The sequence below is a fragment of the Anarrhichthys ocellatus genome, unplaced genomic scaffold (genome assembly GCF_004355925.1).
Source record: "Anarrhichthys ocellatus isolate YVR2014 unplaced genomic scaffold, GSC_Weel_1.0 scaffold24, whole genome shotgun sequence".
Taxonomy (NCBI): Eukaryota; Metazoa; Chordata; class Actinopteri; order Perciformes; family Anarhichadidae; genus Anarrhichthys; species Anarrhichthys ocellatus.
In genome coordinates, this window is record NW_022280054.1 from 4,639,343 (window position 1) to 4,664,450 (window position 25,108).

Here is a 25,108-nt window from a genome sequence, read left to right on the forward strand (position 1 = left end):
AAAAAAAAAAAAAAAAAAAAAAAAAAAAAAAAAAAAAAAAAAAAAAAAGGGGAGAGGGGGAAGATGGGAGAGAGGAAAGATGTTATGAATGGTTCTGGTTACATTAAAGTTACCACCTTTCAATCTTTAAACATGTCAAAGCCGACAGAGTGACGCAGGAAAATAAAAAGATGATAAAAGACATCTTTGCACCCCCCCTCCCAAAACAAACACACCAGAGTGTCCAACTGTCCATTTTCACTTAAGTGCAAATTGAAACAAATGAGGCAAGGAATGAGGTGAAATGAAGAAGAAGCAGTTCCACCATCTTTTACTTGAACTACCCCCAATGCTCTGTGGGTCTGCTTCTCTACCGAGTAGTGTAGAGTAGTGTTTAAGAGCATTGGTCCACAGCCCAAGAAAATCTCTTAATAGCAATCAAATAAAAACGTATTTGTTGTCTAAAAAGGGCATTGAGAAAGTCTAAATTTGGAAAATAAAATAAATCGCAGTGCTCAAAATATGACGCCCTATTATGACTCTAAGATGTAAATGACACTCATAAATTATTCATTTAAAGTTTTGGCTCAAAGCCTTGAACACGTGATGCCACTTCCAGACTTTGTCACGGGTGACATCTAGTGTTTAAAAAGGCTCAGTGGAGATTTACCAATTACCAAACAAAATAGAGGATAATAGAGTTCAATATGACTGCTACTGAGACGGGGTGGTGAGGTTTGCAAAAGTCAGACTGATAGCACATGAAGACCAGAAACCACAGAGCAGAGTGTTAAAGGAGCAGAACACAGGATCCAACGTCATTTTGCATCCCTGCATGAACTGCAAACGGAACGTTTGAATGGCTGGAGGGATGCAAAATGGCCTCCGAGGTAAAAATAGGATAAACACAGAGAGGATACAGTAAGAAAGGTAAAATTGAGAAAAAGGCAATACGCATCAAGGGATTAGGACAGTAACAGGAAAACACAGATTCACAGGAAGCTAGACATAACGAGGACTCAGAATTCACCAGTTACTTAGGAGAAGAAACTAATATTTACTTAACGGTCGTGTGAAATATGGCACAGCACAAAGGGCATGGAGGCTGAGGGTTTCCATTCATCGTTCTTTACATCCACAGAACAGAAACAAACAGCACGTGTCCATTTCAGTTCCGTCATTAATCCGCTGCTTTCTCGAGGTCTGTAAGTTCAGGCAACACTTAAAAACGTGGGATTTGGTGACGGGAATTTCCACAAGTTTGTCGACAGACCTCGTCTCAACCCCCCCCCCCCCCCCCCTTCTCAGCGACCGATATGTAGAGGACAGAGATGCAGGAGAGGTCAAAATATAGATATATTAAAAGCACAAACAGTAGCTGCCACACTGATGCAACCATGCTTAGCTAGAAATACATTACTGTACCACTTGCTGTATAAATATACTGCGTTTTTTTTTTTTTTTTGTTAAACTTAGAGATCCAATGCTATAGTGAAATACACCTGAATAGTATGCATACCCATTACGCTCAATTGACCAGAGTGAAAGAAGAAAATGACCCCGTAAGACTTGATTGAGAAATACTGACAGAAGTAGTGGTTGGTTAAATAAATCCTAATGATGAGGAACATCACTGCTGTCGCAAGAAAACACACTTTCTGGATTCTTTTCAATTTTAACTGGCTTTAATTCAAATGTACAAGAGCGTTTAGGTGGTGGGAACACGTACGACCCGATAATATTGAACCACTTTACCTCCTAAAACACAAGGGGCGGTTTTCATCCGACAGCGGCTTTATGCAGAATTAACCTACTAGTGTACAAACATCTGGACTAAGAATACCTCAAACAACCTTATTGTTTTATTTGTAATTACAATATAAATTGCTTCTTCCTCCCTCCTGCACTACAAAGCCTAGGTACCTCTTACTTAGCGTTACATTATAGTCATCAAGTTTTTTTTTTTTTGTATTAAGTTGTGCAATATTCCCTCACAAAGTTATTCAATACCCAAATGTTTGATATGTTCTACTTCACTTCTTAGCAGTAACTGTAATAATTATTGAATGGAGGCTGCATACAGAGCCTGTAATCCATATTTAAAGATTACAATAATAAGCATTAAAAAACAAAATCAATTCAAGACGCTGATAATTAGTGTCTGTGAACAGCTGGAGGCGTTCCCTCTTTATTTTATTGCAATATCAAACCACTTCATCTATATACCCACACAGTAAATGCTTTTGTTATACAAATCTGTACTCTACTGATCATGAAGTCGTCTTTTTTTTGTGTGTAAATCCTGAAATAATAACATTACTACCTAAATATTAAACCCCACCACCACTACTTGGTATGTTTGTAGTGTTAGAATGGGTCGTCATACTGCCTTTACATGTATGAGAATAAGAAGGCAAGAGAGAATGGCTGTATATGCTCCACGTCTCATTGGCTCAATTATCCTCATCTGATGACAATCAAGGTTATGCTGGATACTTTTTATTTATTTATTTTTTTTTAAACGGAGAATTATGTTTAAAATGCAGTCAGTAAAAGCAGATATGCGTCTTTTCCAGAAATGTGAACAAACAAAATAAAAATAGACACATGGATTCATCTTTTCATAAAACTGCTAAAAGTCTCAAAAGTCAACTGGACTGAAGTGACAACACGTCATCACGGCTCTGCACACTCGCTAAATTATCCGAAATGTCTTAAACTAGCCATGAACACTAAAACCAGCACCTTTTTGAGTCCTCCTGCAATCCGCATGTATTAAGCTAAAATGTTAACCCAAATTCAGAGAACACCTAATCATCACTATGACATGGACACACGTCAACATCCTCTGATCGGCCACAACTTCTTCCTAAATGTGGTGCACAACGACACGCCATTGGTTTGGTGTTTTCAGCACTCGCACAAACTGTGGAATGGACTTGTGGATTGAACTCTATCCATCTACCGGCACACGTGTATTGGACTGGTCCATCGATACCTGTATGCTCAAGAGTCTGGGTTTCTATTTGCTGAGTGTTTGGTTACAAAGTCCTTGCCTGGAAGAAGGAAGGAGGAGGCGGTGTAATCGCAGTGAGGAATCAATGTACAATGCAAGTAGTGCAAAATGGCACAAACTCAAATGTCTTGTACCTTTGACAGGAACGGACCTGACTGTGAATATGTTATCTCCTCCTCCTCCCTTCCTCCCTCCCTCCTCGTTGTCTGATCTCCCCGTCTTGTCCCTCCCTCCTCTCTTTGCGGCAACACAATCCCTTTAAACTCCTTCTCTGCTGCTGTCTGCCACGCCCGCCCCTACAAATCCATGTCATGCATGTGTGTGTGTGTTGATCAGTAACAACCTAACTGGAAGGCATTGTGCAGTAAGTGCCACTAAGAGATCGTGTGTTTTCCGACGCACCACAGGAGCCCCTGTGTGTGTGTATGTGTGCGTGCGTGAAAGTGAGCATGACCACCCAACGCCGTTGACACGGTTCTTATAAATATTCTTACATTTTCTAAACGCAGTGACCTACGCTAATGTTAAGATTCCGATAGTGTCACAACATACTAGCCTGCATAGTATGTAGCATGAAGGCAGTGATGTTGTCTTCATGTGTGCGATGTGGACACAGTGGGACACGCAGCAGGATGGGTAATGGTCAGTAAGTGCTCTGCTCATAGCACCCACGTGGAGATGTAACGACGGGGACGATGGACTGACTACTGCCAGACGGACAGCTACGCGCTGGAAGACGACTGAGGTTAAAACTGAAAACAAGAAGTGGGAAAAAAAGGGTAAAAAGGAAAAAGACGAAGGAAGAACAAAAAGGTAGAAAAAAGTAATTCAGTTGAATGTGGTCAAAAGAAAGAAGGATATAAAAACTTAAATAACCCAGAAAGCTAAATTGCTCTTAATGTTAAAACCCTGTGCTGATATCTAGTTGTTAAAACTTTGGCAGCTTAAGTCAATAAGTCTTTGTAGTGACTGACGGAGATGATAACGAGGAATAAGTGCCCAATATATTCCAGCCAACTGAGCAGCAGCAGCAGCAGCAGGAAGGACCACACACACACGCACACACATACACACACACACACACACACACACACACACACACACACACACACACCAGCACAACACAGAAACAGGAGCAACTGACACCCGTGATTGGTCAAGAGTCCTTCTGGAGTTCCAATGACAGACACATAAAAACAAAAAGATGAGGAGATAAAAATAAGAACTAAAAACAAACCATAGAAAACAAGATAATGACTGGTTGGCAAATGAACAGAGAAAAATAAAAGCAGCTTTTTGTAAAAACGTTAGAGAATGTCGCATACTAACAATAACAATAATAGTAAAGTGGCTGTTGCACTTTAGTTTTGTTCTTGCAGACAGGTGCCGAGTTCCCATGGTTACCATTGGGAGCCCGTGTAAGATTTGAGCAGTTGCATACAATGGTGGACTCCAGATCTGGTGGGAGGAGAAGAAGAGCAGAGGTACACCTTTAGTGATGGATGCCTCAGACCTCAGAGGGAATAAGAACTGTGAGGCAGCAGAGTGTGCTCACGTCTAAAAAAAGAGCGATGAGAAGGCGAGGGAGGGGGGGCAGTTGTGACTCACATGATGGGTGGGCTCTACCAGTGGGGCGGTACGTAGCTGTACCCAGGTGTCCCTTGGGGCCTGTAGGTTGGCACAGTAACTGGGTGTCCTCCGATCTGGGCGTGCTGGGGCGTTGTCAACAGGGTCCCTACAGGAAGTAAACAACAACATCAGTGAGTCATTTTTAAAATACATCTGCTGAACAACGATGGAGGTTTGTGGCTGTAGATGTGGTCATTGTACATGATGACTTTCAGGTCAGCATGTTGATGAGACACCTTATTTAAATTCCTTCAAGTATTTTGGTATATTTTTATCAGGTTTTCCACTCTGTTAGCAGTCCGAATAATAACCGAATGGATCCAAGAAACCAATTTACTTTCATTATTGATTACTCCAATGATCTCAATCAATTGATGGTCCACGAAATGGCAACAAATTGCAAAATAAATGCCCAAAATACTCTTGACGGTGGCTGAAAATGTGTTTTATTCAGTCCAAAGCCCAAACATATTCACTTTCCTATCTTTGAAGAAGAAGAAACTCAGAAAACATTCACATTTGATATCGTCAAAAGAGATCATTTCTGCGATTTCCGCTTAAAAATCACAATCTAATTGATGATCAAATTACAGATTACAGCGACGACATCACAGGCATTAGCCAGCAGGTCGTGTCTGAACGCGGTCATAAACAAACGTTTCGGGGTCCCGGTGGTTCTCTTACCTGCACTCATGGCCATGGTTGTGCCAGCTACCATCCCCATGGCAGCCATGCCGTTGTTGCGTTGAGCTTGTACGGGGACGGGGGCCGGGTAGAGGGCCGTGGAGGGGATGCTGTTAGGCTGCACCACGGTGGTGTGATGGATCACGTGCGGCTGAGCCGCATACACCGGCTGGGTGTAGTACGCTCCCTGTCAGGACGGACACGGGGGGTGGGGAAGAGTTTGGTGAAGCTGAGGGTGGGCATTTGTGCGAGACAAATAAAAGCTTATTGTAACATTTAAATGTTTTAATTCACTTGAAGGAGCTGCGAAGGAAGAAGGTTTAAGTACTCGGGAATCATTCTCCACTGCAGGAACAAGTAAAGTAGACAGAAAACTCATCGTCCTGCTTCTACACCCCCAAATTAAAAAGAACAAATTACAAAAGAACAAAATGATGGTGTTGCTGTTGACTTGTGACGGTGTAACTGCATCTCTAACAGAGCAACTGCTTTAATCTGTAGTCGGCTTAATTTGCTCAATCACCAACGTTTTTCTGTGGGAACGCAAACTGAATTGACTTTTAGGTCCCAGGTTTGTTTGAGAGTTTAACTTCTGGAGCTCATTGAGACTATGAGACCTAGTTGATTATTTGGTGTGAATCATATTAACGTTCCCACAAACAACCCGTCACTTAGATTAAACCAGAGTACAGAGTGTGTCTTCGGGGTAATGTCAGTTGTAACTCAGTATCCTTACCTGTGTGTATAGGTTCTGCTGAGGGTAGGCACTGCGGATGGGGTACATGGCTGTTGGGTATGGGGTGGGAGTGGGGGTGTAGGGAGGGGGCGCTCCATTTGACTGAGTGGGGGGCACTTTGTACTGGGTGCCTGCTGAAGTATATCCTAAAAAACCATCACAAGGAAAAGAGCAGAGAGAAGGATTTAGAAATATATAACGATAAAGCAACATCAATCATTGCATCACGGAGGATAATTCTCTACAGTCGACCACTAACACACAAGTATACATGTGATCTATTGTTAGTAAACACATGTTGATTATAGCAGCTTCAAGTTGGCACAAATCACTGACGGGTCATTCTTAACTGAACATCAGTTGGATGTCATGAATAGACAAAAGATAGAATCAAAATACTCTAATTTGGGGTTGTAGCAAAACCAAATTAGTGTCTCAAAAACATCCTTCATTTAATTATTTACATCAACATTCAAACAGTTAATCGATTATCACAATGGTTGCAGATTAATTAACAGTTTAGTAACTTTTCTCCACTGGGCTGCTTCCTCTGGTCTTACATTAGAGTGACATTTTATATTTTGGGAATCTGATCTGTTGCTGCTTGGACAAAACTATCTTTTATGATGAATTATAGATCAAACGATATTCATTAGTTGCAGCCTCATTCAGATGTTTTCTCTTTTGCGTTTCCTACATAACCCACCAGATGGGGGACTGGTGCCGTCTTTTAATGGGTCTGAAGTCTCAAAACAATGCAAGCCAAGTGTGAGTCAAAAGTCAAATATTACCACGATGTTTGAAGCTGGCATTACTGTGTTGCATACTGCAAGAGCGTAGCTCTGAAGTCAACGTACAGGGAGCATCGTCACCTTTTTTTATGGACAATATACAGTCAAGCAACCAACATTAGTGGCACACAGGATTTAAATGAAACCACCATTGAACACTACTCTTATGACACTACCTCAGAAGGTTGAAAAGCACAAGGTTCACTGTCGGACAGTGAAGGCATCTGGCTCAGACCGCTGCATTAACGTTATCTGGGCTCTGCTCTGTGGGCTGCAGTACTGCTGAGCTGCCACTGGGAGGAGCCTGAAGGTCAAACATGCTACTTGCTAGTTGCTGCTGTGGAGCTTATGAAAGCCCTTCTCTCACACAAGGACAAGGGAACAAAGAGATGCTGGGGCTGCTATGTGCTTCTGATAGTGTGTGTGTGAGTATGCGCACACAAACACACACGTTTGCTGCGCATTAGAGGACAATGGTGTGTGACAATTGCACAAAAACCCTGCTGATAGAAAACGGTTCGTCTATTCCATGGTCATGAGACATAATGACATTGTCCAAAGACAGGTTTTTAAATCAGAGCGTAGCGGGCTTGTCTGGAAGTTGATGTTTGTCTGGGACACAAAATCTAAAGACTTTTGATTTCAGCATACGTTAAGCACTGCAGAACGCAGTGAATTAAATGTGCAGTTAAATATTACCACCGCAGATGTAAAAAAAAAAAAAAAAAAAAACACTTCAATAATTAGGCTCCTTTGTTGGAAGGAAGCTGGGTGAGGTTTGCCAACGCATACCTGATATGTTGTTAGACTTCCAAAAGATAAAACCAAACTGGGGGAGGGGACGAGCAGAGAGGAGGTTCAAAAGCAGCCCAGACGAAATCTACAAACACACCCTGCCTCAGTAAGATACTTAACATTCAGGAGAATACTATTTGAGTAGTTATTCCCCTCCCGTTCAGAAAATACTATCTTTTGTCAATTGATAGTAATTAATACTTTCAAAATGTTTAAGCAAAATTTCACTCATATTATACCAGATGTTTGACATTATATATAAGCCCTTCCCTTTCTCCTCAGCAACGAACTGGACAACAATTTGTTGTTTTGTGCTTTCAAATCTTAAATTGTGATACCTGCCTGATAATTCATAAAACCTAAATAACTGTAGTCAAGCAAGAAAAGAAGCCGTCCTATAACCTGCTTTTAATAGAGAGAAAGAGACGGCGGTAATTCATCTGAGGTCCCTTAAAACTATTAAGATCAGGTAAATCAAAGATCATACCGACATGGCCTTCAACCGATTGCCGAAATTTTATTTGCCAATTGAAGTCACTACCAAAAAGAAGTTTCATTTAAGACACAAGCTTGATCTTTGAACAACTCCAGTCTGTGTTTCTAGAGTGAACCGCTCAAGACCCGGCCACACTGAACTTAATCTACATCTATACAGACGCACCATATCTGGAGAGCATTGAGACAACTGTTATTCCATCTGCTACGGGGACCAGACCGTGAGCCCCAGCTGAGCACGTCTCTGCTGCTATACGGCTACTGGCAGCTGTTAGCGGCTAGCTTCCCTCTCCTTCACCATCAGTGCCCTTTAGGCTGAGATCACCACTCAGTCCACACTGCCTTCACATCACTGCAACAAGCTTCTTTGCTCAAAATATTCTATCATAAAGCGCGAGTGATTGTAGTATTTCACAATAAAACTTTTTACTAAAAATGTGTGGAAACGTTTTTTGTTTTAGGTGTCGTACGCATCAATCGAGCATGAATTAATTACAGCTCGGTGGATCAGCAGTTGTAGGATCATCTGATTTCAAATTTAAATGTGTAATTTATTCAACACATTAAGTGATTTCCCAGCATGAACCTAAACACTGACAAACTGTAATTAAATACAAACACTTTACAGTGTGAACTGAATGATTACTCATCAGAAACATATTTATGGAAGTTATTTAAGATAAAATGGTGGCACATCTATTGGTCGTTCAAGGCTGTTCATTTTATACATATTTATATCAAAAACATAATTTATCATTATTTCAGCAGACTTGGCAGCATTTACAATTAAAAGCTATCTTCAGAGGTCTTAGAATCTGAAACTCAATCTCTACTAATAATTCTGTGAACTTTTCACCCAGAGTTTATACACTTAAAACATTCCTCTTTATTTATACATTAGTCTGCATTTGGTTTTACAGTGGAAACTGTTTGTAGTGATCACGTCTGTCTGGGTCAAATTAAATCACTATAAGCGGATGATTATTAAAACTATTATCTTTACCACACAGCAACAGCTTCAGGTAGCCTGCAGGAAGCAGCCGGGTTAGCGTGAGGCAAAATACCATGGGAGTTAAGGGAAGAAAAAAAAAAATGCATTACTGTAGAATTACATGTATGAAAAGTCCCAAAATGAACACTATAAGAGGACTACTTCATTACTATAAGCAAATTATTTAAACAGCATTTGTATAGGAATAATTCCAGGTTCTTTACCCATATAAGCGGTTAATCACTGTAAACATGATCACTAGAAGCAGCTTCCGTTGTATTTTGAATTTACATCTGTAACAGTATTGTACTGTCAAGTTTGCACAGATGATTTATTGCATTATTGCCGTTTACCAACTGAAATGTGATGTTTGACTCTCAATGGGAGCGACGTAATAACGCTCTAGGCTTTCTGGCTCTGTTTGTTTATATCGTAAGATTCTTTCCACGTGTTTCAACTCCTTACATTTCGCTCTGTAGTCTTTACATTTCTCTTTATCGTATTGTGCAAGTCAAAAGATAAATAGGAAACAGAATCATATATAATGATGTGCAATCATCTGCATGTGTCTGTGTGTCAACCTTTACATAAAACTTCAATGGATCCCTCACACTCACTGTGTTTATCTCTGATGGTTTTTCCCTGGAAAACTGACAAACATCCCGCTAATTAACTCCCAGAAAAATGCAGTGTACTGACAAGCAATTTCTCCCAAGACATTACATTGTTCAATGTAAACAAAGTCATTGAATGGTTTGTGTGTGTGTGCGTTAGGGCTCACCTGGTGGATACCCAGGACTGCCTGTTTGATAAAGGTTGGGTGTATAGGTGGGAGCCGCGGCAGGATACCCTCCTGGATAGCCTGAAGAACATCACAGACGAGAGAGAACATATCAGAAACCATATCTGAACAAACGCAGAGAGCCACAGATGTACATAACAAAGACACACACACACACACACACACACACACACACACACACACACACACACACACACACACACAATTTGGTTTAGAACAGGATGTGCACAGACGGCGCTCATTAAAAAAATGTTTGCACCAATAACACAGTCGGCTGAATGCATCTTACATACAGACGAGACACACCTGCCAATATGGCGTGGGAGGAGATAAATTCAGCAACACATTAGTAATGCAAGCAGACACACACACACACACGTCGTCAATTACACGTCGCGCAAACAAAGGTGCGAGTTCGAAGCAAGACAAAGAGGGAGGGAGGAGAAACGCAGGAGAGTTAAAGAGACGGTGCGGTAAGTGAGCGGAGTGCTGCTCACTGCTCGCTGTTATTGGCCGTCGATCTCACAGACTCTGTTCTGTGGCTATATGGAGCTCTGGCTGCTGTAGGGCGGGCCGCTCACACGTAACCGCTTTAATAAACATCGGCATCGGTCTACGCTGCAGCGGAGGGTCGGGATGGTTAGTCAATCTGTGCTCAGCTCAATATGTTTTTATTATAGATTAAGTAAATAAAAACTAATTAAAAAAAAAAAAAAATCATTACATTTTGAATTGAGCCTAAATCTCCATAACGGTCACAATAAGTGCTGAAAATGTTGGCTGATCAAATGGTCAGTCGACAAACTTAGTGGACAACAATTTCGATAACTGACAAATATTAGTGATGTGAAATAAACATCCTTTCATTTCAGCTTTTGCTGCGTTTCTCTGTTTGACGCAGCACTGCACGCTTCTAGAGGTTTGGAACAGAATGTCTGGAGAGTTGTTCAATTAATTGTTCATATAAATAGATTCAGAACTTTTCATTAAATGATAACAAACCAGATGTTACATCCCTATAAAAACTCACTGAACTATTAGTATTAACAAAATGTTTAAGTGTGATACTTAAGAGCTACTGCTCCTTAGATGCACAAATATTAGCATTTGCTTTTTGAAACAAAAAAAGCTAAATCAGTACTTGACTGCATATCTTGAATTAAACGCACCATCCTTACCTCAGAAATTTAATATTTTTTAACTTTGTTTCTTTCACAATAATGTCAGATGTTGACCTGAGTAACATAAACCTAAGTAACAAACATTAAACATAGTTTACAAACAAACCTAATAACCTAAAAATATAATGCTCCTTAAAATTGAGACTAAAATACACCAACCAGGAAATAAGTCTATTCCTAAAAGTGATTTTGTTAATGAAACCGACTAAATTATTCATCCAAGATTTGAACCACAACAACGTTTCGCTCTACTCTGTTGCATAAGTCTCAGAAAATAATCCCTGAAAAACAAGCTGCTCCTCAGACTGTCATGTGTGTGTGTGTGCGCGCGCGTCTTCCCATGGAAGCACATAACTGTAAGCTACACAAATACTCTCATTTTAATGCATAAAATATATATATTCATTTTAATGTGTGTGCAGCTTGTTGGTGATTACATCATCTAAACATGCATCATTCCTGCAGGCAACTTTGATATGCAAACTCTTCAAAAAGGATGGAGAGAAAGGAACTGAAAGGACATAAAGGAGCAGCCAGATTAGCCCAGCTTCATGCTCCCACATCACGTTAAAATTATGTCACAAGAGGCCGTCTTTTTGTGGCATAACACAGCGTGATGTAACAAATTTAACCAGCTGACCTGGATGTCAAAATGCAAAGCTACTCTGCTGAGTTTCTGCTTCTCTGACTTTGCCTCATTTACACGTCTGACCTCAAACGGCTTATGTTCATTACGACCCCAGAGAATGACTGCTTTTGCTCTTCCATCTTTCTTGGTGACCGTCATCTCCGTCATTCCTCGAACCTCATTCAACACCGTCTATCCTTTTTCTGTAAACTGTCTTTTCTATTTGCAGCAATCATATGTCGTTTGTTGGGCTCAAAATGTTAAAAACTTTGTTCAAATGCTCTCTCTCTGAAACACATTCTGTAGACTTTGGGGATAAACAGAGATTGTCTGTGGTCTTTCCATTATTTTTGCATATGATGGTGCAATTCATTTCAAACACCAACACATTTTGTATCTTGTAAGCTAAAGGTGCCCCATAATAATATGCATTTAGAACCCGGTGTTGTTGGCAGCATGGTGTTACTGTGCGGTGTGGCAGTGCAGCACTACTGACCTACACCTATACTAGTTTTGGGATAAATTAACCAAAAACAACAAAAAAATTAACTTAGCTAGAATAACACTAACTAGGGGTGGGGGAAAGAATCTAATCTTAGATGCATCGCGATTCACTCTTGAAAGGTCTCGGTCATTGAGAACTGGAGCTTTTGTGCTATGTTGCACGCTTTTGGAACAGAAATACATAATCTATCTTTTATATGGACACAGCGATACTCTACAACAAAACCAAAGCTTAAGTCATGGAGAAGTCTATATTATTTATTAGTGAATAATGTCAAATGCTTCAGAACATGCCGAATTCTGTGCTTTTACTGCAAGGATGCTGCTAAGGGCCCAATTTTATTTATTTTCTTGTTTGTTCTCTTTGCAATGCTGGGAAATGTAACCCTCCAGTTGACGCATCTCTTGTATTTATTACCAATATTGAATTAATAAAAATATAATGGAAGTAAATGTCTGTTTTTTAATTATGAATCATTACAAATATGCAGTGTTTTAAAAAGAGCACATAGTCACACTGACTCAAACTCAAAACTCAGCAGCAGTATTGTTTGTCACTTACAGGTCATAGTAGTAGATATGATGTGTGTGTGTGTGTGTGTCTTACCTGCAAAGGCCATGTTCTTAGGGTTTCCATATGGGGTGCCAGGCTGAACAGGGCTGTAGACGGGATTCATAGCTGAAGCTAACCTGTTCTTACTGAGAAACAGAGTGTGGCGGAGAGGGCAGGAGGGATAAGAGAAGACAGAAGAAAAATGGAGAGAGAGAGAGAGACGTAAGCTGTGTAAATTGGAAAGAAAATTGTTCCGATTACCAAGCATATGCACACACACACACGCTCATCACGCACATAAACCCCAAACTCTGATTCTTACGGCGACATCCAGCTGAAGGATTTTGCCAGCATGCAACAAAAAAAGAAGAAGAAATAAAGCCCCGTGATGTCTCACCGTCAAGTAGGCTCAACATTAGTATGTAAAAAAAACAGACTTTTAGGGCACGAGTACGCATGGATCCACTGAAAAATAATGGTTTGGCATCACCGTGTGGCATTAAATACATCTTGCCAAAAATGTTGCACATCTACCTCATTTTGACTACTGCACCTAACAAGGCGGGGCGAGCTCTGGTGCTGGCAATGGTTTGGGTGAAGGTGACCAGTATCAGGGCCACTTATACTACATCTCCCATAAAGCCATCTTCCTCCCCAATGCGGATGAAAATATCTCAAGTGTGCCAACTTACCTGGCCATGGAGCATATGGACATGGGAAATAGTATACATGTGTGTGTGAGTGTGTGTGCATGCGTGCCCCGTACCTCTTGTGCGTGTCTGGTTGATACATGAAACTGAATTTGTCTGTGGGATGCCCGCTCGCCATTCTTGCTGTATGCAAATGAGGAAGGAGTGGAAGTGGATATGCAAATCTGAAATTAAAACAGCGAGAGGTCATGATTACAACGAACACAAGAACAGGAAAAATAAATAAAATAGCTTAAAAAAAAAAAAAATAAAAAATAAAAAAGCAAGCGCCAGTGCAACAGCAAATGGTTATTGACGCAGCAGGGGAGACAGTGATTCATGTGAGTTTGAGTGTATAGATTTAAAAGTAATGTATGTCAATAGTGTATGAAATGGGCTGTGTTTGCTTCCGTTTTAAAATCTCTTATACCATCAGTTGTCCATGTCCGTACATAACTTGTTTCTAGCTGATAAAAACAGTCTTGAGGTGATATTTTATTCAGTCCCGTGTATGTTTATCCTATATGACGCGTGTATGTCCGAGACAAAGAGAGGCATGAGTATGATTGTGCATATATGTGACGTGACGTACACAACATCCAATACAAGCAGCAAAGCAAACATTTAAGACGGCCAAATGAAGAAAAAAAGCACAACACACCCAGTGAGTAGGCAAGTGACGGAGAACAAAATACAGCACGAAAAGGCCGGAGTCTTGCACCGAGCTATGAGTAAGCATGAGCCAGAGCCAGAGAAGCGTCGCACAAACACAAAGCGGAACAGCTGAGGAATAAATTAAAGAGAGGAAAGAGGTGTGTGTGTGTGTGTGTGTGTGTGTGAGCTGCGTGTTATTTGAGTTCATGTGCGTCTTGTGTTGATTTGTACTTCTGTTTCTGACAGAGATGCGAGCCTGTATGTGTTGGCAGTGACCGGTTCAGTCTGGTTTTCAGTGGGGCTCTGTGCTGTGTACAAGAATGCATGAAATATGTTGTGGCAAGCTCTCTCCCCACACAGCACATCACCCGTTCATCATGTACAGACTATCAATAATATGTCCAAATCATTTTCCAGTAGATTTGAGGATTGGACCGATCCATCCTGGGCTTGTGCTTGGTGGCCAGTTAACCAATCCTTCAGGTGATTATAGCATCACCGTCATATAATTCCTGGGCATACACAGCACCGCGGGGATGCCAAACGGCACCGAGTGACACTTCGCATTAGGCAAGGAAGCGTTTCAGCGCTCCATCCAGGAACACTGACGTCAAAACGCCGAGAGGCACTCTGCAACTCAATGCGAGCACAAACATGAATGCAGTTGCTTTTGAGTCGTTTTGAGCACAAATTCCTTAAAAAAAAAAAAAAAAAAACACACACGTATGCGTGACACAGAAAATGAACAACATGAACCCGAGCGTGTTTGTGGTAATATGTCAATTGCCAAAATTCCCATCTCATGACAAAGGAATTTGCCATTGGAATGGATGAATCTATTGCTGCACATCACAGAGTAGCATTCTCATTAATCTAATGCATCTCCTATGGTTTAATTCCTTCCTCTGGGACAACACTGCCCCTCCTCTCAGTCTCTCTTTTAGATTTCTCTACCTCACTTAAATCAGTCTCTCTACCTGCAAATGTTTGATTATTACAAGATTAACACAAAAGGCAAATATTACTATTATTATTAAGAAAGAAATCTGCTTCACTGGATTATCTCAAAAACGCAGCCCCCTGATTTTCCCCAAGTGTCTTCCAAGCCCAGTGTGCAAGTTTTAACATTCAACACAGTTGATCTGTAATGATGACTGAAAGTCTAGAGTCATCCTCGTAGCTCTGTGAGGCTGTGCTAGAGTCAAAGTGAGGCTAGTACAGTTCCTCCTGAGGGGGACATGAATGTCAGAATTCATGGCAATCCATCCCAAAGTTGTTGCTAACCCATTAATCCATAGCCTCTCGTCATTTTAGCAGGCAATTATCCAACAAAACCATCAGATCCAAGTTACAGCACCCCGTGTAAGAGCTTAATCTGGTAGTGAGTCAAGTTGTAATGTGCATGTAAACGTGTAGCGGGAGGGAACAATGGCCATTAACACACGGGCAGGTGGCTAAGCTAACCCCGAGGTCTAGTGCTGCAAACACATACCCAATTACTGTGCCCGAGTAGAGAAAGACATGTGTGTTCATCATCTCAGCCTGAGAAACAGTGTGTGTGTGTGTGTGTGTGTGTGTGTGTGTAGGCAAATGTGACGAAAAGTGAATGGGTGCGAACAAGAGGGGCACCACAATGAGTCTAATGAAGGTTTGTGAGCAACAGAGGAAGGCAGAAATACATGTGATGAGTGGGAATGTCTGTACACAACTCCCTTTGTTTCCAGGGGGAGGGGATGGAGAGGAGCTTCAGGCTCTCTAGTCCTTAAAAAGAAAAAAAGCCCCTTTCTAGCCAGAAGACCTTGGGCTCCACAGACCCACCATCTATGAGAGTAGAAGACCATTCTCCAGAGCGTCACCATAAAAGAGACTTTACATTTATCCGTGGAATATATGAATATGACACAACATTGCTGGTTATCTGAAAATATCAATAACACATCCAGCAAACAGCAACTTTGGGTGCTTACAATGACATCAAAATGATTCTGTTGTGCTACAATTCTTACTTCACAAAAGGAAAAATCTGCCCTTTTGGGAATTGTACCGTCCATACTGGAGTCAGACTATCAGTTGCCATGTTGGTAAACGGCTGCAAATAATGATCGTCATGGCATGCAGTATTTTTCCAATTAATCTACATCATCGCAATCATCATTTCCTAAAACCTTCAAGTGTCAATCAATTGAGTGTTGTCATTCGTCATTTAAGACAACGAAAGGTAGTAAATGTTTAACAGTTACTAGATGAAACTATTACCAAATAATTATCAGATGATAAGGCGTTTGGAATTATTATTTATTCAAACATTGAGAAGATAATGTTAATAAGTTTTACAGCGATACATTTTTAAATTGACGTCTTGCAGGAAATAAGCTTCTAAAGAGCTGATATTCTACAAAGGTACAGAATGTGCATGTGCATGAAAAAGCATTACATTTGCCAAACTGAAGCAGAGTAGTTCGAGTAGCAGAACTGGTGCAAAGCCTTTGATGAGCTGCAGGTACAAGACGTTCTGTCTCTCCGGTAGCCACCGATGACTAACTCATCAAAAACAGTTGGTCTGAATCGAGATTCCTTTATTTTTCTCAGCTTCATTACAATTCACCGCGCGCGCACACACACACACACACACACACACACACACACACACACACACACACACACACACACACACACACACACACACACACACACACACACACACACACACACACACACACACACACACACACACACACACACACACACACACACACACACACACACACAGTCTGTTGGCTGCTTCTTCTAAAAACAAACAAAAAAAAAAAAAAAAAACACATTTATCAGTCTTCACACTCCTCGGTACAAACATGGCAGACTTCAAAGACGGCAGAGAGCTGCTGTGTACCGTTCCTCCATCAGTCAAAAGGGCTGAGGATGATCAAACTACGACATGAAACGCTTTCTACTCCTCCGCTGACCACCGACGCCTTTCGATAGCTCGTGACAATCAAACCGGTGACCATGCTACCACGCGTCTGGCCCTTTAACGGTCTGCCATCTTTAACATGAAATTGGATCTCACTTCATTTTTTTTTTTTCACCCGACTACTCGTCTGACACCGAGACGATGAAAAACATTTCAGACAATTGGATTTGCACTGAAAACTGCTACACAACAGCCAATATACGGTGCGTCTAGTGGATGTTGTTTGCAATTTTTGACTTGATTTGTTTAGTACTCTTCACTACAGCACTGTCCAAACATTAAAGTACACATCTCATTCAAGATTCACTTGCGAGGACAAGGCTTTTCTTTGTAATGAGATGTCTCAACTTGACCTCAAGGCCATGAAAACATACAACCATAACAAAAAGTAAAAAAACAAAAATCATTGAACATAATTGTTTCCCAATAAAAACATCACAAAATTGAACAGGATATATCCGAACAGTCGAAAGCCCAAAGATATTAATATCACCATCATAAATTACAAAAACTAGAGCATCAAATCCACACTTTTGAGAAAGTGGAAGCAGCAAATATTTGCCCCCCCCCCCCCCCCGCTGAACGTCTGAAGCAATTAATAACACAATAGTTGCCAATTTCTGTCGACCGACTAATGGTGTCGGCTAAACGGCAACATCAATACTCAAAGTGTACAAACTCACACATGCTGACATCATTAAGAAGAGCTTCCAGCTGCGTGCCTTAACCAGTTATTTTCCAGGACTGTGTTAAGCTTAAACTCTATTAGTGGGACTTCATTTGTGTTGTTACTCACATGCTGCAGCCTCAAGGCCCGAGCACAACACAGCTCGTCCCAGCCTGCATGCCAACAGAGCTGCTTGTGTGTCTCTTTTCAGTGTTTTGTGTGAGCTCAGTAATTTGATAGTCGGGCCTTGCCTTGTTTCAGATCTTTAAAGATTACGCCCACATATTTAATTTGTGTATGTTAATATAAAATGCGCGTGTTGCAAAACAATAACCCTGGTTCTATAAAGGGAGATTCCAGCAGCCCAGGGGGGGGACCAGAAGAGGTAATAATGAGGGAGGATTGTGAAAGAATAAACCTCACTCACTCACTCACTCCAACACACACACAAAGAGCTCCCATTCCTAGAGAACATGTACAATACAACACAACCCCCACACCTACGCCGTCCTCCCACATAATACCTCACCAGGCAGCTACTCTTTAAAGCAACAAATCAAAACCGGTGGGCGTCATCACACTTCAGCACAGGAGAGAATAGAGCTCAACACATTTCTTTTTTTAATCCTCAAGAAGGCGGCATTTCACTTGGGTCATATGAAAAGGAAACTGAGAAATAGAAATCATAAGACGATAAACTGCTTAGTGTAATGCGCCGCATTATTAGAATTTTTTCTTTTTAACCTACCTTTATAATGAGTCATACATTAAATATGTAATGCAGGCAGCTTCCAATTTATAGATTTTATTCTACAGCATATTATTGTATTGGTTCACTGTACTGTAGAGCGGAAACAATGAGTCATCAGGAATGGTTCAGATCCTTTTCTAGATTTTTTTTTGCCTTCTGTGATAATCAACTGAAAACCGTTGGACAAACCAAGCCATTTAAAAATATTACCTGGGCTCACTTTGTCCTGACATCTTATTGACTGAACGATATATCAAGAACATAGAAGGTATATTATTTGACAAACAACCAGAAAGCTGCGTTAAAGCCCCTGGAAATGTATCATTTTAAATGCTTCTCTTTGAAATGAATATTTATAGAACATATTGTGCTCATGAAGGTTTTCGTGGCTGTTGAAATAGCAGCAATGCTAACTACAGCCTGATAGCTAACAACACACAGGCCCAATCGACACAGACCAAACCAACAGTGTCATGCTATCACGGTCAGAAGTGACATCCATAATCACGTCAGAGACCAGATCCATCTTGCTACAGCGCTCAAAGGCACCCCCTCCTTGAACACAATCAGACCTGCCCTGCAGCAACAAGCTCCAAACAGCCCCGGGGCTATTTTGAATCTAGGACAGCACTAGACTCTTTGGGACAGCATCTCCCCCTTTTCCTCTGTGCCGGCTTCCTCCTACTCCATTCTCCTTTTCCAAAACCGTCTCATCCGTCACACACCTCATGGGTCTGCATCTCTGGATTATGTGACAATATTGTGAAAGTCCCAGTGAAAATGGAAATGTTACCATGAAATAAACACCCTTCGACATCATCCATTTACAGACATTTCTACACCTGCTGTGGTCACACATTATGGTATGGAACGTTTTCTAAAAAAAAAAAAAAAAAAAAAAAAAAGTATTGACACTGAGGTCAACATTTGGATATTTTGCTATGACACAGCTTGTATTAAAAATGTATGATTTCATGATGCACAAAGAAATTGAAACTTACCGTTTCCGGTGTAAAAAAAGGTTAAAGTGTTACCTTCAATAATGTTAAAGAAACAGAGGGTGGTGACAACAAAGTCTTTTTAAAAAGGTGTTAATTTGAGTCTTCGGTGTAACTTTCTTATAAAGCATCAAGTAATTTGACTTCTCAAAGCAACTACAACATCAATAGCAGGCCTGAACGATACTGGAAAGTCTACGGCAATGAGGCTGAACCACTCGTACTGGATGAAGATAAAAGTTTGCCAAGAGATATCTATGGGTACCACGTTACCCTCCACTAAACCAGTTAAAAACATCTATAACATCAAATAGAATATTTTACATCTATAACATCCAATAGAACATTTTACATCAAACACCCAATAGAATATTTTACAGACTAACCTGTGGTAGTGTATATCCGGCTGTACAAACTCCTACAAGACTTGTTCTATTCCACAATTTAGCCTGCAAGAGAATTAACCCATGCTAATCGCCTCCATGGTAGCAGAGTTATTAAAAGCTACTTTATTATTAAAGAAAAAGCTGACTCTGGCATGCCTGTACGTGCCGTGGTATAAATGCATCCTCAACACTGTGTAAACACTTCTATAACAATATTTAAAAAGGCAGGCACTGGTGTATCCTGTCTATTGCAATAATGAGAAAACACCGAGCTGCTGGGTGAGAACAAAGATCACATTTGGTCATGAGTTTGATGTTGAATTTTTTTAAATCTAAACATTTGTAACACTGCTTTGAAGAAAAATAAGACAATGTGTTATGTGTGGACAATGTATCGAATATATGGATATATTTGAACACTAATATATATGTGATATATGAGATATTCCTTGCGCATTTAAGGAATTTATTTATGCATTAAAAGCAGGCGATGTTTACATGCAGGAGACTCGCTGTCAGTTAGTTATTGTGGTGATAATCACGGTAGAGTTGCAGCTAAACTCAGATAGTTGTGCTTAGACGGCTATAAAGCAGATGTGGTAGAGCGGAAACATGGCCGTCTGTGTATGGAATTAGTGGGTGGAGCCTGCTCAGACCTGTGTCAGATGACCAATCGGAGCTGACAGGGCTTTTTGAAAGGGGCCTTAAAGAGACAGGCCTGCTCTAAAACGGGCCGTTTCAGACAAAAAGAGGTGCTGCAGCAATGGACAACCAGTCAAATGTGTTTTTTTTTTTGTTTGTTTTTTTATGTACAGGGCGATCATTTCACTCTATACAATGCGTTTACTTTTTCCAGCTGATTTAAGAATACATTTCTTCTTCTTCTTCAACTTGTCAGGCTTTATCCCTTGGGTTTAATTAGATACACGTTCACTCAACACACTGCTACTGGACTACAGCATGAATAAAAACTATTGATCGTGATCAGTAATGAAACAACAACGTGCAGCGCAGACATGTGTGTACTGTGTGTCACACAGTGGCAGACCCCCCCCCCCCCATACGATCGACACTGAATGCATCACAACTTTGTCTCCAGGGATCAGTTCAACCTTTTATCCTTGTCCTGTATTCCCTTTGACATGTCTCACCTGCCACTGTACGTACATACACACACACACTTAAATCAAAGATCACCACACAACGATCTATCAACGCTGATCAGGAAACTGTTCGGACAATAAAGAAAGTGTTTTGTCAGCAAATTAGAGCTGCGATGGTTAGTCCATTAATTAAATAGCCAATCAATAGACAATTAATTGGCAACTATTTTGATAGTCAGTTGATCATTTAAGTCAATTTTCAAGCAAACGTGGCAAATAATTATCCTTTTCCTGTTCAAATGTGAGCATTTGCTGCTTTCAATTGTCTTCTATTTTGTAAAATGTGTATCTTTGGGTTTTGGACTAGCTTTGAGAAGTTGACATTAATAGTTTAACTACTAATTAATTATTAAAAAGAGATAATTAGATATTTAAAGATGATGAATATAATAATTAGTGCCCCAGTTTAAGTCATGAATTCGAATGATATAAATGTGTATTATAAAAGCCAATCCAAAGCCAGTTGTTGGTATCTGCTATTCTCTTTAAATAAATGTTGGTCATCATGTCAGAGGACTGTGGGCTGGACACCAGAGGGTGAATCTGCTGCCGTCTGTAAGCATCTTGTTCACTGACGATAAACCTATTAAGTGGTTCGAACCACACGGGACTGAAGAGCTAGAGAGATGGCCTGTTTTAGAACCACTGACTCTCATAACATTAAGTGACTCCGGCCTTCTATAGTCTGACAGTTTTACGGCTGCATTGTGCAGCCCACCATTCATACACAAAATGTGCTGAACGCATACCAAAACCCATATTACCCACCCTTTCCTCCATCATGGCAGACAGGGGGGGGTCACCTTAGACCGAAGATTAAATTGAAGCTCTAGTTTAAGTCCACTGCGAAAAATGATGAAATGTCATCAATATACTGTCATTTCTGAGCATTGTCCCTGCATTTAATATGCCTTCATCAGGGTGACGCAACTCTGCCAGATGCTTCTTGATTTAGTCTTAAAAACATTGTGCACAGCCTTTGAATTTGCATTTGTTGTATTTATTTTGGGTGCATTCAATATGACTAATGTTGTTTAGCCTCATGAAGCATAACATTTTCAAACAAACCACGTGACTGAATATCTAACATGCATGGGGCCGTGTGCATCTTCCAGTCTCTACAGAAAACCATTTTGAGCTGTACACAGATAACTTTGCTCTGGTGAGGGCCAAGAACAGTAGTATCTCAGAAATTCCTTTCTACAGATAAGGTTTCTTGAATTAAACTGGATTAGCAGTCAATGACTGAAGCAGGCTACCCCCCCCCCCAAAAAAAAAGATGATCGTGAAGAGGATTAATTTCCCCGATAAGACTAGTCGCAAGAGAGAAGAAAAATATGCCTTAAGCATCTTGTGTAATCCTGTCTCTTTTGAACCATGTGAGGCTTCTGTGTCTTCAGTGAGTACAGACTGATGAATCTCTTCTAGCGCTGAATGATTCGTGGATCAAAAGAAAATGAATCAATAAGAATCTTGATCGTGATTAATAGTTCAAGTTCTTTACCAAGCAAAACATTGTCTACGTCCAGTTCTCTGATTACATGTCCTTATTTTAGAAAATATAAAACATTGTTTTGATAAGATAGAGTTGGTCAAATAAAACAAGACATTTGAAAGTGTCACTATGGATTTTGAGACATTTTATGTATTCTGACATTTTGTAGATTGAACAATACTTGTTTGATCAAAAAAAACAACAAAAAAAAACTGGTCATCAAATTAATAAATACAGATCATAATCATTAGTTTCTGCCAAAACAAAATTGTATTTGTAATACTTGTTCCAACAGTAGCCAGGGGTCTTCATCTAGCCAACAACTTTAACATCAGGAACCACATGTTTATAATGAACCTAAGAGTGAATGATGCGCATAGACTTAGTGAAAGTGGTCCATTTAAAAGCCAGTGTGCAAATATGTCCATTATGCAGAAAGCCGCTATGGATATTTTCAAACAGCACAAAACTCCGTTTAAGACTAATTAGTTACACTCCAAGATACCTTTGTTTTGTTCATATTGGGGGTTCTAATCTAGAGGAGACAGCCTGGCATGCAGGAGTTTGTATTTAATAGATAACGTTAGTTTATATCCATCAGAGTATGGCAGCACACGGCATTCCTGAGATAGCGAGCAACGCCAAAACAGCCGTGGTTGGACAAAAAGGGTCACACTCAAACAAGCTTAAGACACCATTTTGAAAATCCGCCGATTTCTAGATAACAACTCCGAGATGCCATCTTGCCAATTATCACCATATTAGCTACCGTTAGCATGGCTATTCAACCCATTCCGAGGTACCCCCATGCAGGAATCTATATTAGTAACGTTAGCTTAGCTTGTCTGATAGCCCTAAAAAGAGACCCGCTAACCCCGTAGCATCCTCGCATCGCTCGGCACACGCTGCTCAAATGGCTAATTAGCGAGCTAGCTGACTGGAGATTAGCCAACGACAATGAAACACACTCGCAGTGAGTCAGACTGGACTGCACCGGTACAATAGCGGCTACCTATACCGACCTAGGCTCAAACCACCAACGGTAAAACCATTAATACTGACACGACAACGACAGTTAGTGTCAGTTGGACTCCGCAATTTATGCTAGCTCGTTTAGCTTAGCCCGCTAGTCCTCCAAACTGTAGCCACCACGGAGGACAATCGAAGGGAAACGGAGGAGGAAAAAAAAAAAAGACTGGAAAACTAAGAAGTCGAAACATGGACATTCCTGCCCTCCATTATAAAACATCGGAGAAGACTTACCACTTGGTCGAACAAATAAAAAGATTCCCCGTGTGTTGTGTGCGAGTACGTGATGTCGCTCCCGTGTGTCTGCTCTGATCTCAGGTCGGTGCGGACTGGCTCTGCTACAGCAGCGTTTTGTCGGACCAGTGGCGCAGAGAAGACAGCTTTCACCCGAAGAGACGGCCACCGTGTGGGGGATGGGGATGCATTGCCGGGAGGGAGAGAGGAAGGGAGGGATGTAAGGATGTAGTTAAAGAGAGAGGAGGGAGGAGGGGGTCTGACCCACCGATAATATATATAGTGGAGCGGTTTGGATTATAGCACAATAATAATAATAATGATCACATGTAGCGCGGATCGATATGGTTCAGACTTTTACTTTTAACCACAATAAAAACAGCAAATGAGAAGGGCATTCGTTTTTCATACTTGACATATATTACTGGTCCTACTCTCAATCAATCAATAATGGAGCATTCGATTTTAAGGGTTAGCGTGACTATTGAATGCTAGTCTAATACAGATGATGTAGTTGAAGGTCTAATTGACAGGCTGTTGTATAATAACACTGTTACTTCTTTGTTCTGTTTTCTGTGTATTCGCACTTCAATGATTGAGTCTGTGGTTGTTGTGTTGATGAGAAGTGACCTATATGTTGTTGCGTATATGAATATGAGTACCGCGCTGCAGTAATATTAGTGTATGTTTACAAAAAGCCTGCTGATATGTGGTATCTCGAAAATCAACATTGTGTGTCTGTTATATGTGGTCAGCAGCACCGTGGCGGTGAAACGGTACTGCAGCATGGCTGGAAGTTCACGTTCACTAACTCAAACAAGAGGCTTTTACTTCGTGCATAAGCACAACTACAAATGTTGCTTCACAGCAAGGCAACGCCACCCAGTGGTGATGAGTTGCAATGCAACACAATGACTCAATTTTCAAAACACACACGTCCTGACACGCTGCCTGCCTTTTTGCATTTACTGTATATTGTAATTCTGTAATTTAATATCTTATTTTATCTCTATTATTTAAGTAATCCGCTTTATGCTGTCTTAGTTCTTAGCCAGTCTCTTGAGCTGTAACGTAAAGTTGCCCCCTACAACTAGAACAATAATGTGTAAGTATCAAGTCCAGAGTGAATGGTTGCTGCAGTTAGTTTAACGTCTTTCAGATACCACTGCTGGTACACATGGTGCAAACATTAAACAAATAAAAACGAGTGAAGTTGAACTATCTGAATCATCAATGTATTGGCCATGTATGCGTACGCATAAAAGGAATTTGACTGCGGTTTTTACG

At 40.6% G+C, this 25,108-nt stretch overlaps 1 protein-coding gene across 3 annotated transcripts; it reads right to left on the reverse strand.

Annotated features, from left to right (window-relative positions):
* Window positions 1-722: 722 nt before the first annotated feature.
* Window positions 723-24,021, reverse strand: fam168a (family with sequence similarity 168 member A). Of its 3 annotated transcripts, XM_031860830.1 has the most exons (9): window positions 23,822-24,021; window positions 13,551-13,658; window positions 12,839-12,930; window positions 9,898-9,978; window positions 9,129-9,152; window positions 6,045-6,190; window positions 5,309-5,495; window positions 4,604-4,730; window positions 723-4,453 (listed from the first exon to the last, which is right to left on the reverse strand). In XM_031860830.1, the coding sequence occupies exons 2-8, from the start codon at window positions 13,610-13,612 to the stop codon at window positions 4,618-4,620; spliced, it is 705 nt and encodes a 234-aa protein (XP_031716690.1). In that variant the 5' UTR covers window positions 13,613-13,658; window positions 23,822-24,021; the 3' UTR covers window positions 723-4,453; window positions 4,604-4,617. The 3 variants fall into 3 exon arrangements, with proteins under 3 accessions (XP_031716690.1, XP_031716693.1, XP_031716692.1); XM_031860833.1 differs by lacking the exon at window positions 13,551-13,658 and having other exon boundaries at window positions 23,822-24,020; XM_031860832.1 differs by lacking the exon at window positions 9,129-9,152 and having other exon boundaries at window positions 23,822-24,020.
* Window positions 24,022-25,108: the final 1,087 nt, after the last annotated feature.

Coding starts and splice junctions, on each gene's coding strand:
- fam168a (XM_031860830.1), bottom strand. CDS start 13,612: ATGGCGAGCGGGCATCCCACAGACAAATTCAGTTTCATGTATCAACCA. Junction 12,931..13,550: donor CAACCAGACACGCACAAGAG/GTACGGGGCACG, acceptor TCTGTTTCTCAG/TAAGAACAGGTTAGCTTCAG. Junction 4,731..5,308: donor AACCATGGCCATGAGTGCAG/GTAAGAGAACCA, acceptor TACTTCCTGTAG/GGACCCTGTTGACAACGCCC.